The sequence below is a fragment of the Lampetra fluviatilis genome, chromosome 6, assembly GCF_964198595.1.
Source record: "Lampetra fluviatilis chromosome 6, kcLamFluv1.1, whole genome shotgun sequence".
NCBI classification, from domain to species: Eukaryota; Metazoa; Chordata; class Hyperoartia; order Petromyzontiformes; family Petromyzontidae; genus Lampetra; species Lampetra fluviatilis.
In genome coordinates, this window is record NC_136280.1 from 1,059,376 (window position 1) to 1,072,651 (window position 13,276).

General features: G+C 57.5%; 1 protein-coding gene across 1 annotated transcript; it reads left to right on the forward strand.

Moving 5' to 3' along the window:
• The first annotated feature begins 1,328 nt into the window (after nucleotides 1-1,328).
• On the forward strand, nucleotides 1,329-13,068 carry LOC144932999 (malate dehydrogenase, mitochondrial-like). The gene is made up of 9 exons (XM_078857422.1): nucleotides 1,329-1,746; nucleotides 7,634-7,802; nucleotides 8,266-8,349; nucleotides 8,740-8,849; nucleotides 8,974-9,099; nucleotides 9,928-10,005; nucleotides 10,431-10,530; nucleotides 10,657-10,808; nucleotides 11,659-13,068. Exons 1-9 carry the CDS (start codon nucleotides 1,666-1,668, stop codon nucleotides 11,788-11,790), a joined length of 1,032 nt encoding a protein of 343 aa, XP_078713548.1. The 5' UTR covers nucleotides 1,329-1,665; the 3' UTR covers nucleotides 11,791-13,068.
• Nucleotides 13,069-13,276: the final 208 nt, after the last annotated feature.

The following is a 13,276-nucleotide window of genomic DNA, read 5'->3' on the forward strand; positions in this document are numbered from 1 at the left end:
CTGCTGGATGTACCCGGCGCCGTGCGTGCCTTGCGGGTCCTGGCACCCCAAGCTCACCAGTGCGCGTTGGTGGAGCACACGGGAGCATAGAGAGCATAGCAAGTGCAGTATAACTGACGTATCCTGCTGCTGTGCGCCTGCAGCTCGTGTTGTGTGCACTGTGGGTCGTCCATCCGAGCACTTGCTCGGCTCTCGCCTGCCAAGATGTGACGAGATGGGGCGCGTTCCGGGAGATTGGATGATGTGTTTTTATTGTCGTTGAATGTGGGAGATGTGAAATCGTATGATTGTCCACCAGGTGTAGAACTCGATCGACCAGGATTGAGGCTCTTCTTCAAGCGTAACCTTGGGCCATCAACGTTGCAAAAGCACAACAAATGAAGCACCGTGCAGCAATAAGAAGTGTCGACACGTGCCGATCGTGTGCATGACGATGTCAGCAGTGTCGCCACCAACACCAGTGACGGTGATCTGAACCGGTCCTGGGCCTCCCCTAGGTCGACTCAGCCCCAAATGAGTACTAGGCGTGTAAACATCGCCACTAGGGAGACAAAGGCGGCCGGGCGTGGTGCTGGCCACCCACCCCCTCGTGTGCAGTGCGGGTCTTCATAGGTGCTCGCTAACAACACTTGCCCCAACAGTCTGTTATGACTACACGGGGGATCTTTATCTTTTGTTTTGTGTGTGGAGGGGAGTGATTGTCCAATCGTGTGTGAGTGGGGGTGTGAGTGGGGGCGTGTGAATGGTTGTGTGTGTGATTGGATGAGTGTGTGTATGGAAGGGAGTGATTGTCCGATAGTGTGTGAGTGGGGGTGTACGTGAGTGGGTGTGTGTGTGCGTGAGTGTGTGTGAGTGGTTGTGTGTGTGGGTGTAAGTACGTGAGTGATTATGTGAGTGAGTGGTTGTGTGTGTGTAGTTGTGTGTGTGTAGTTGTGTGTGTGTGTAGTTGTATGCGTAGTAGAGTGGTTGTGTAGTTGTGTGTGTGAGTGGCTGTGTGTGTGAGTGGGGGTGTGTGAGTGGTGTGTGTGTGGTTGTGTAAGTGTGTGTGTAGTTGTGTGTGTGGTTGTGTGTATGTGTAGTAGTGTGCGTGTGGTTGTGTGTAGTTGTGTGTGTGGTTGTGTGTATGTGTAGTAGTGTGTGTGTGAGTGGTTGTGTGTGTGATTGGCTGTGTGTGTGTGTAGTTGTATTTGTAGTAGTGTGTGTGTGAGTGGCTGTGTGTGTATAGTAGTGTGTGTGTAGTAGTGTGTGTATGTGTAGTAGTGTGTGTATGTGTAGTAGTGTGTGTGTGAGTGGTTGTGTGTGTGATTGGCTGTGTGTGTGTGTAGTTGTATGTGTAGTAGTGTGTGTGTGAGTGGCTGTGTGTGTATAGTAGTGTATGTGTAGTAGTGTGTGTATGTGTAGTAGTGTGTGAGTGGCTGTGTGTGAGTGGGGGTGTGGCCTGACACGTGATGCCAGCGGAAAGGCATGTGTGTGTGTAGTTGTGTGTGTGTAGTGTCGTGTGTGCGGTCCGTGCGCACCCTGCAGGCTGAGCCAGTGCCACGACTCTGCCGCGGTGGGCACGCGTCTCAGAGCTCTCAGCCCTCTCAGCTCCCTCCCTCTCAGCTCTCCCCCTGAGCCCCCTGGGCCGTACCCCTCGAGCCGGGGACCCCCTTGAGGCACGGGGACATGTCGCGAGTGGCGCTCCGCGTGGTGGGTCGACGCCTGACGGGGGCTGTGCCCAGACGAGGAATGAGCGCAGCGGCCCAGGTACGGAACGGGACAGGGCGACACGTGTGTGTGTCTGTGTGTGTGTGCACACGAGGGCACACGTGTGTGTGTGCACACGAGGGCACACGTGTGTGTGTGCACACGAGGGCACACGTGTGTGTGTGCACACGAAGACATGCGTGTGTGTGTGGGCACGTGTGTGTGTGTGTGCACACGAGGAAATGTGTGTGTGCACGTGTGTGTGTGTGCTGTGGAGGAGGCTCGTGAAGGACGCTGCTACTGGGCAGTTGGAGGCAGTCGCCCTCCCAACAACAACAGAGGGCAGAGGAGAGACGCTCACAACAACGAGCGCAGCGCCGGGTGGCTAAAGCACAGCAAGTTGGCACAGTAGGGGGACACAGGTGGTGCATCGGCCACTCATCTCAGTCAGGCGACCTGTAGCACCTGCTGGGTCTGCCCCGTGACCTCCTGCCCGCGGGCGTTCGACACTTCACGTGGTAGCCTCAACGTGCACCTAGCCTGGCACAAGCGTTGTGGTCACGTCACCGCTACTTAGTGGCGAATGGCGATTGTTGTTGTTTGTGGACGTGACTTTGCTGTGCAGTATGTGTAGTGTGTAGTGTTGTGTAACGCGTGCGTGTGTGTACACTTGGTCATGGGCCGTGTTACACGTGTGTGTGTGTGTGCGGGCCTTCATAGGTGCTGCTCGCTCACAGCACTTGCCCCAACAGTCTGTTAAGGCTACACGGGGGATCTTTGTCGGTGTGTGTGTACGTGGGTGTGTACAGTGGTACACGAGTGTGAGTGTGTGTGTACAGTTGTGTTGTGTATACATGCACCGGTTGTTGGGCATGTGAGGGTATGGCTATTACGAGTCCACTGGCGATGTATACACAGTGGCGATTGTATGCATGGATGGGTGTGTACACGTTGTTGTGTAAACGTTGATGTGTATATACTCGGTCACGGTGTGTACACGTGTGTGTGTGTGTGTGTCCTGGGGCACGGTGTGTACACGTGTGTGTGTGTATCCTGGGTCACGTGGTGTACACGTGTGTGTGTGTACACTGGGTCATGGTGTGTACACGTGTGTGTACACTGGGTCACGGTGTGTACACGTGTGTGTGTATCCTGGGTCACGGTGTGTACACGTGTGTGTGTACACTGGGTCACGGTGTGTACACGTGTGTGTGTGTATCCTGGGTCACGGTGTGTACACGTGTGTGTGTGTCCTGGGTCACGGTGTGTACACGTGTGTGTGTGTGTGTACACTGGGTCACGGTGTGTACACGTGTGTGTGTGTATCCTGGGTCACGGTGTGTACACGTGTGTGTGTGTGTACACTGGGTCACGGTGTGTACACGTGTGTGTGTGTATCCTGGGTCACGGTGTGTACACGTGTGTGTACACTGGGTCACGGTGTGTACACGTGTGTGTGTGTGTACACTGGGTCACGGTGTGTACACGTGGGTGTGTGTTCTGGGTCACGGTGTGTACACGTGTGTGTGTACTGGGTCACGGTGTGTACACGTGTGTGTGTGTACACTGGGTCACGGTGTGTACACGTGTGTGTGTACACTGGGTCACGGTGTGTACACGTGGGTGCATTTACCGCAGTAATCGTACGCGTGCGACCCGTGACCCTGTCCACGTGTGACCCTGTCCACGTGTGACCCTTGTGTGCACGTGACCCTGTCCACGTGTGACCCTGTGCACGTCACCCTGTGTGTACACGCGTTGTACGCATGCCAAGTCTCTCATCTCGGCACAGACACCCCCTGCTGCTGCTGCGTTCGTGCGAGTTGGGGGGGGGGCCCGTGGGGGATTCCGTCTCTGACCGCGGTCACTCCGTGACCTCTCGACCTCTGTGCGCCCGCGCATCAAACCCGAGCCGAGGAAAATCAATTCTCGGTTCGCCTTCTCTGCCATCACCGCCGCCAGATGTAAAAGACAAAACAAATACTTGTATAGTTGTTGAGCGGATAAGGTACACGTGTGTGTATATATACTGTAGTGTATTTGTAGACATGTGCTTGTCTGTTGTGTAACTTCTATTGCCCCACGAGCATGTGTCGCGTGTTACATGCATTCGCTGCTAATTAGAACCCATTATCTTCGAGCGATGGAGGCGGAGTCCCCTTTCTGGACATTCGCAAGCAGCGAATACCGGCGAGCCTGGCACTGCTGATGAGGCACCGGGAGTCGAAACCGGCGCAGAGTTTGGCTCGGGACTTCTTGAATCGTTTGCTCTCTGCAATGATTTGCACTCCCAGAAGGCAGGCGGCACGGGGTCGGGGGGGAGGGCTGATTGTCTGTGTAATGATTATACTTGGAGTGTTTGTTTGTTTGTCGAGATCCTGAGGATGGTGAATGAGACGTATTGTGTTCGCTTATCTCTGTTATTTGATCACCACAAAGACAAAGATCCCCCATGTAGCCTGCACAGACTGTTGGGACAAGTGCTGTAAGCGAGTAGCACGGCCGCCTTTGTCTCTCCAGTGGCGATGTTTTTACACACCGCACCAGGTACCCATTTGAGGCTGAGTCGACCTAGGGGAGGCCCAGGACCGGTTCAGATAATCGTCACTGGTGTTGGCCGTGAGTGGGAATCGAACCCGGATGGCCGGGTTCGTCACGCAGCGTAGCGCTAATCCCTACACTCCCTGTACACACACACACACGCGTACACACACACACACGCGTACACGCACACGTGTGTGTGTGTACGTGTGTGTACGTTGAACTTCTTTGGCACCGTACGTAGCCAACCGCCCTAATAGGAGGTGCGGGGGAAGGACAAACTAAACACAAAAAGCAGTTCTCAAGAAATGAGTCTTCAATCTAGATTTAAAATCGTGATCTATTGCGCCCCCACTCCTCCATAAATGGCTTTGGTTAAACTAACAACACGAATACATCACTTAGTCACTCCACTGCTGGATGATGACGGCCTTCTCACGCCGCGCGGGTCGTGGGCTCGACTCGGCCTTCGCGCTGTTGGGTCGGTGAAGGCGCGCGCAGCGTTCGACGCGGGAGCGTAGAAGTACAATACATCCACGGGTGTTGCTGCACTGAACGGCGGCCTTGGTACGGGGCACGGACCACGTGGGCTCGGCGGCTAAACGCCGAAGTCCTGCGGGAGCCCGACTGCTCCTGTGGTGCGGTGACATCTCTGGGGTCTCACGGTGCCACCGCCGCTGTCACTGGCTTCTCGGGGGGTGTGGGGGGGGGGTCTAGAGCATTTGGCTACTGCTATGAATTTACACGTGACGTTGACAAGCCACTTGGGTGAGCTTTCATTTGTGGCCAGGTCGCTTCCGAAAAAGCTGAGCTACATAGCTTGGCGCAGTTTACCTGGTTAAAAAAAAACAAAAATCAAAGTTTAGTTTGTCACCTGTGATCAGCAGCCTCACCTGGGCTGACCCATGCTGGTGAGCTCGCTGTGCAGGTACACGTGCGTGATGCAGCCCACAGCTGACCCGCATGCCTCTCCACCTCCAAAGCCTTTCATCTCCCTCCCTCTATCATCCCTCTATCATGCCTCCCTTCCTTTGTCCCTTCATCCCTTTCGGTCTCTTTTGCTCCCTCCCCGTAGCCTTTCACCCATCTCGCTCCCGCTCTACAGGCCATGTGGGCGAGTGCGGCGCTGGGATCTCGATGAGACGCTATATTCCACAAATTCCGAAGTCACTCGGGGTGGGAGCGGCGAGGTCACAGGGACGGAGTTAATTAACCCGGAAGGGCGACCGTGGTGCGGGGTTGGGTTTGGGGTTAGAGGTAAGGCGAGGGCTGCAATTATTTTTAATCGCGAATCTGCATTCCACAAGGCCCGCTGCTGGCCTTCTGAGGGAGCGGTGGCGCGGAGGTTTGGTGCGAGGCAAGGCCGTGTCCGCTCACTAATTCTCCACGATTCCGTTTGGGTTTCATCGCGGAGACGGAGCGATGAAATCGGCTCGCGCGCAGGAACCAGGACGAATCGTCGCATCTCGAGACGGTGACGCGAGATGGTTGCGGACCGGGGGAGGCCTTCATCCAGCAGTGGGCGGACCGTGGTGGCAGCAGCTCCTCAAGTTTTGCCACCTTAGGCACAACTCCGTGAGGACCTGGGAAAACTGGACGAGTCACATAGTTGTCTCTGTGAACGTCTAACCCACGCCGGCTCCTCGGGAACGGCAGTAAACCGCCGTGCGCGAATCCACGGGGAATCCGCCCGAGGGGGGGGGGGGCTGTGCCCTCGTCTCCCTGGCGAACTGGGTTCGTCTTTTACACTCTGTGCCAATCGGCCCCCTCAGCGATCGCGCGCGGTGCGTTGTGCAACGCGATTCCGCTGGGCGAGTTTTGTCCGTCGCGTGATGCATTCGGGGGCAGCGGAGGTGGGGGGGTGAAGGGGTCCTTTGGGGTCGTGGCGACATCGCGATCGGTGTCGCTCGTTCTAATCTGCTGCCCGCGCGCTCCGCAACTGCCTTCCCCCAGCTGTCGAAAACTGAAACTGTTTTTGTTTTTATATTTTACCAGGTAAGGGCCCACTGAGCTATGTTCGCTCTTTTTTTCAGAAGCGACCTGGCCAACACGAGCGATAGCTCGACGAAGTGGCTCATCGTCATGTGGACATTTATAGCGGATAAATACGCGTGATGCTCATTCTAAATGTGGAGGGAAAACCCGGAGGACCCAGAGAAAAATCCACGCGACCACGGGGAGAGAGAGACACACACAAACTCTAAATATACAGCAGCAAGCGTCAGGGTCGGGATCGAACCCACGACCTCCTGCACACCAGGCGAGAAAGTTAACATCTCCTAGCCAGCGTGGCACCCCCCTCCCCCGTCCAGGCTCCAGCAGTGGTGGGTGATCGTGCCTCGCTGGGTATCGATTAACGACTCCACGCAACTCCACTGGCCCCCTAACCTCCGTGCGTGCGTCCTTGTCACCGTGGTTTTTTTTGTCTGTGTGGTGGCTGTGCTGTAGCAGAAAAAAACAACAACCCCCACTCGCGTAACAGTGCGAGTGCAGATGCCACAGAGGCAAGTGTTTGCGTAAACACAAATATACCGCACAGCCTCTGTGCATTATGCAACAAATCATCAGCAGTTCCTGAAAGAGTGCATTGTTGGACCTCTTGTCCTCAGTCGGTCACATTTGCTCAAATAAATGTTGACGGTGACCTAGGACGAGTGGCGACCACGGTGCGCCTCTTCGGGAAACGCCGATGGTTTATATTCGTACAATGCACACGTGGCCGCTTGCTCTATACGCGTGCCGTGTGCGAGCCAGATGGGCTGTTGCGGGGCGAGATTGTCAGAGATTGGGAGGCCTGTTCATCCAGCGGTGGATTGATCGTGGGCCCCATGGGTGTCAACCGGGGGCACCTTTGCCCCCCGTCCCACCTCCGTGGTAAAGGCTTCCCCGTCGATGGTGTGACGAGAGTGTGAAGGGCGATCCCGGCCGTGCCAAGGTGACCATGCGTACGTGCAGGGTAGGAAAGCGCTGAGTCGGCGCAATCTCAAGAACGTGATCCCCCCCCCCCCCACACTGCGACAGATACAGCCCGAATGAATGATTGACGCGCTCGGTCGAGCTTGGCTGATGAGTTTGTGCGTGGGTGCGGTTTAAATATAAACGTAGCCGCCACAGTTATTTTACCCACAAGGCTCCAGTGTTTGTCCAGGGTTTTTTTTGTTGGTCTCCCAGAGGGATCTGGCCTGGGATGATTGTTTTAAATCCACTGGTGGATGAAGGCCTCCACGCTCGGGGTCGGGCTTGGGGGTTGTTCGACCGCCTTTTGAGGACGCTTGCCGGCGTGCGTGTGGGGTCGGCCTCGTCCATAGGCGGCGCCGGCTTTAACAGGCGGTCGCTGGCGGCACTTGCCCCAACGGTCTGTTTAAGGCTACACGGGGAATCTTTGTCTTTGTGGCGGGGGGCGCAGCACGGGATGAAGGTGGCGGTGCTGGGGGCGGCGGGGGGCATCGGGCAGCCGCTGTCGCTGCTGCTCAAGATGAACGAGCGCGTGTCGCGCCTGGCGCTCTACGACATCGCTCGTGCGCACGGCGTCGCCGTCGACCTGGGCCACATCAACTCACACGCCTCCATCTCCGGTGCGGACGTACGCCCACATCGACACCAACGCCAAAACCACGACCACCATTGCCGCCACCGATACCAGTACCACCAACACCGCAGACACTGCCAGCACGGCTACCACCACCACCTCGACTACAATTATCACTGCCACCACCTCTATCACCACCACCACCATCACTGCTGCCATCACCAACACTGTGATCACTACCATCTCTACCACAATTACCACCGCCATCACTACCACGTTTACCGCCACCAGCTCCACCACCGATAACGAGAATGGTGATGCTGGTGGTGATGGTGGCGATGATTGTTGGGAGTAATGTTGGCGGTGGAGGTTGTGGCGGCAGTTTTGATTATTAACAATGCTAGTGTAATAATGACGGTGGAGGCGACGTTAACGATGATGATGATGATGGTAAAGTGAATGACGATGATGAAGACCAAGATGATGGTGACGGTTGTGATGCTCCGCAGCGCACCAGGGCGCTAGTCAGCTGAGCGAGGCGCTGGACGGGAGCCACCTCGTCGTGGTCCCTGCGGGGGTGCCCCGGAAACCGGGTAACGACGACATGGCACGACGGGCACCGCACGCGGCACACCGCATGACGGGCACCGCACGCGGCACACCGCACGCGGCATACCACACACCGCACGACGGGCACCGCACGCGGCACACCGCACGACGGGCACCGCATGCGGCACACCGCACGCGGCATACCACACCGCACGACGGGCACCGCACGCGGCATACCACACATCGCACGCGGCCCACCGCACACTGCACGCGGCACACCGCACGCGGCACACCACACACCGCACGACGGGCACCGCACGTGGCATACCGCACGACGGGCACGTTTCTCAGTCTCGGCGTTGCTCTCGGTGCCGTGCCGCCATGACCCCCCACATCTCCCACATCCCCCACCCCATCTCCTTCGCCGCCGGAAGGGATGACGCGTGAGGACCTCTTCACCATGAACGCTCACATCGTGGCCGAGCTGGCGGAGGCGTGCGCCATCACGTGCCCCCAAGCGCTGCTCTGCATCATCTCCAACCTGGTGAGCAGCCGGGATCACTTCTCATCTTAATTATCAATCATCTCCTCTTCATCATCGTCGCCATCAGCCGTGATCTTGGGATGACGAATCCTTTCACCTCCGCACGCCGTTCCGCCCCGGCCAGGTGAACTCCATGGTGCCCATCGCATCAGAGATCTTCAAGAAGCACGGAGTCTACGACCCCAAGCGGATCTTCGGGGTCACCACCCTGGACGTGGTCCGGGCCAGCGTGTTCTTGGCCGATCTCAAGGTCGGTGCGGCGTGGCCCATCGGCTCCCGGGACGCCTCTCGCACACGCCGCCGCCGGCCCTTCCGTGTTCCAGAGCGATCCACGGAAGCGGATTCCACAGAACATTTTCCCCCCCGAGATCCCTTTCGAGTGACGCCCAGCGGGATGGGCGGGCTGTGTGCGCAGCAGCAGCAGCTTCTCGCCTTCCTGCCGCATTGTAGCCGATCGGCCAGTCTCGCGTGTGCGGTGGGGTGAAGTGTGGGTCCTCCCGCCTCCTCCAGCACGTCTGGCCAGGAAGTCGACTGAATGCTCCCTAGAGGGGCTCTCTAGAGCTCCCTCTCGTGCAGGCCCCGTCCACCAGCAGCGGCGTGAGCAGACACTTGCAGGGCTGCACTTTTACCTGCTACAGATGATGTTTGTTGCGTGATATTTTAATTCTAAGTGGGAATTAATTTACATTAAGCGCAGAACCTTGAATGTGACATTTTGTTATCGAGCCACTGGTTGGCGATCAAGCTGATATCGACTCACTGCACTCAATCAATAACTGCGTTCCTATACAAGTCTATGGGTCCCTGTGTGGGTCTATGGGTCCCTGTGTGGGTCTATGGGTCCCTGTGCGGGTCTATGGGTCCCTGTGCGAGTCATTGGTGATCGGGCTGAGACCATCAACTCGTTCGAACCCGGTTCAGTCACAGGCAGTTGAAACCCGGATCTGAACCCAGGCTCTCAGCGTCTCCAACCTCTGAGCCAGCTCGTTTAGTAGCGACGCGTGTTACGTGGTCACTGCGTGCTGCCTTCCTGGTGTCTCAACATCCCTGTGTCTGTGTGCCGCCTCCGCACACACAGGGGCTGGACCGGTCGGCGGTGGAGGTCCCCGTGGTCGGAGGTCACGCAGGAAAGACAATCATCCCCCTCCTGTCCCAGGTGACGACAACGGCTGGTGGCGGCCTGCACACGGGTGTGGTGTGGCCTGGTTGGTAGTGCGGCGTGGTTCACGGTGTGATGTGGCTGTTGCTGTGGTGTGGTTGATAGTGTGGTGTGGCTGGTTGTGTTTTGCGGTTGTTAATTTGGGGGAGTGTGGTTAGTAGTGTGGTGTGGCTGGATTGTGTGGGGTGGTGTGGTAACGTGGCGTGGTGTGGTGTGGCTGGATTGTGTGGGGTGGTTTGGTAACGTGGTGTGGTGTGGCCGGTTTTGTGGTCGAGTCCTTTCCGGTTTGTGTCGCCCACACCACAGCAAAGTCTCCGTTTCTCAGCATCGTCGCACGCACCTTGTGATAGCGCCGCCCGCCCACCACGCACACACGCACACACGCACACACGCGTGTAACGTGGCGGTGCGGTGGCCCCCAGAGCTTGCCCAAGGTGGATCTCGGCCAGGATCAGATCGAGATGCTGACCTCGCGCCTGCAGGAGGCCGGCACGGAGGTCGTGAAGGCCAAGGTCGGGGAAGGTGAGCGAGGCGTTGCCGCCGGCTCGGCGATTGCGTCGCGAGATCTCTCGCGACTCCTTGGGTTTTCCTCGCGACGACGTTTAGTCCAAGCGACAATGGTAATCGTTGTACCTCCGCGTGCGCCAGGCTCGGCGACGCTGTCCATGGCGCACGCGGGCGCCCGCTTTGTGTCGTCGCTGCTGGAGGCGAGCGACGGGCGCAAGGGCCTCGTGGAGTGCGCCTTCGTGCGCTCCGAGGAGACGGAGGCGGCGTACCTCTCCACGCCGCTCCTGCTCGGGGTGCGTACACGCGTACACATGTACACATGTACACACGTACACGCGTACACACGTACACACGTACACGCGCGCCCGCGGGCACACGCGTTCGGGGAGCGGTAGTGTAGTGGTTCGCCCACTACTCTACGAACCCGGGGACCCGAGTTCGATTCCCGCTCACGACCAATAATAGTGGTGAATATTTGAAGCGGTCCTGGGCTTCCCCTAGGTCGACTCGGCCTTAAGTGAGTACCTGGGTGCGGTGTGTGAAAACTTCAGCATTGGTGGAGACGATATAAAGCGGCTGGAGTGGTTCCTGACTGGACCACCTTTTCATAGGTGCGCCGTGCCGGTCTTCAGAGGTGCTCGCGAACAGCACTTTCCCCCAACAGCTTGTCGGGGGGGTGGGGGGGGATCGCTGGCTTTATGCGTACGTGTGTGCGTGCGTCTCCGTGGCAACCGGAGGCCGATGTTTTACCTGCGCCTTCCGCCAGTGCCGCCACTGGACGGCGTTAAACAAATCTCAGTAGAAGCAACAGGACTGGGACCTACGGAAATATTGACTCTGGGTCACAAAGCAGGCGTGGAACTGCCGTCGATGCCAATTCGCGGCGACGATGATGGCGACGATGATGAATCGGCTTGCGCTGCGCGCCACTGAGGATCGGGAGGCAACGATTGTTTTGTGTTTGTTTTGCTTTGCACGCGCCAAGTGAAGTCCGTTTAGTGGAGACGCAGTGGAGGTGCAAAGTCACGCGCGGTGGTGAGAGCAATATCTGAAGCGGTCCCGCGCCGACCGGCGTGGCGACGTACGTTGGGAGGCCGCCATCCAGCAGTGGATTGACGAAGGTCGCGGCGTTGCGTGTTGCAGAAGCACGGCGTCGAGAGGAGCATGGGCCTGGGGCCGCTGTCGAGCTACGAGGAGAAGCTGCTGCTCGCCGCCGTGCCCGAGCTCAAGGCGGCGATACGCGACGGCGAGGAGTTCGCGCGCAACTTCAAGTAGCGTCGCCACAATGACCGCGGCGCGTCGTCACGGCAAACGACGTCTCTCCGGCCTCATCGTCGCTCCGGCCGCATCATCGCTCCAGTCAGCCGCATCGTCGCTCCAGCGGCATCGTCACTCCAACCTCATCGTCGCTCCAGCGGCGTCATCGCTCCAGTCAGCCGCATCGTCGCTCCAGCGGCACCACCGCTCCTCTCCTTCGGACGACGGCCGAAAGGCGGGTGGCCGTAGAAATCCAAGGAAGTGCCGATATTCACTTTACAAACAGAGCAGCAGCAGCCCGTGAGAGAGTTTGGATCGGTAGCGATTATATCCGTTCAACGGTAACAAAGATGTTTACGCGTTTTGGTTTCAAAGCCCATGGCTCTCGTTAATTCTAATGAACCATGGGAAGCAGAGGGGGGGTGCAGGCGCTGTTGTTCCGTCGTTTGCTGTGATTGGTGACCCTTTGGGCAGTTCCACAATTCTGGACGTACATTTCTGACTAATTTCGCTTGGGGGCAATCCTTAGTACAATCATGAAGTGGCCTTTTTTACATGGGGCGTAACATGCCAGCCAATTAGGGGACGGTAGGAACTAATTCTCACGACATACGGCAGGGCCCGGGCGTACTCGGGACGACCTTTCTCATCCCACGCTGGGAACGGCGGTGGTGCTGGTGGTGGTGCCTGCAGTTTTGTTGATGCGTCAGACCATCGACGATTCTCCCCGTAAACAAGCCACGCGGCCCGCGGGCACGAACACGGGCCACAGGGTGGCTGGCAGCAGTGCAGGGGGTGACGCTCGCGCGCCGACTGGCAGCAAGAAGGCCTTGAGTTCGGTTCGTGACACGGGCACCTTTCTCTCTGGAGTTTGTATGTTCTGCCCCTGTCCTACGTGGGGTGTTCCTCTCGATTCTTCGTTTCCTGCCCAGAGTAAAAAAACAACCCCATAGAATGTAACTGGTTTTTGGCTAAACATCCCCAATGGCAAAACAAATTAAATGTGCACTGCAAATCACTCACTGGGATCCCACACAGCAGCAGTAGCAACATTGCCCCCCGACTGTAAAAACTTAACAGGATCAACTTAACAAAAATCAAGAGACTCAGCGAGGCTTTCCTGGATAAAACAAGCGGAATAATAATGACTTGAAAATGATGCCCCACGTGTTATAATGCGGATCAATCTGGATGTTTGACACTGTGGTTGCCTACTTTGTGGAACTGCCCAATTATTAATGTGAAGCCATCTGGCAATAATTTAAAGTGCCATACTTAGATGTGGAGGGGGGTGGGAGGGGGTGCGGGGGGTGGGTGTGAGGGGTAGAGGGGGGGGTATATTAGGGGAGGGGTATGGGGCGGCTATATTTGGGGGGGGGTATATTGGGGGGGGGGGTATATTGGGGGGGGGGGGGTATGGGGGGGTGGAGGGAACTTCACTGCATGTGCCCCACGCCATCAGCTCGATCTGCACCGACGATCACCGCGCGCCGCTATCGCCCCC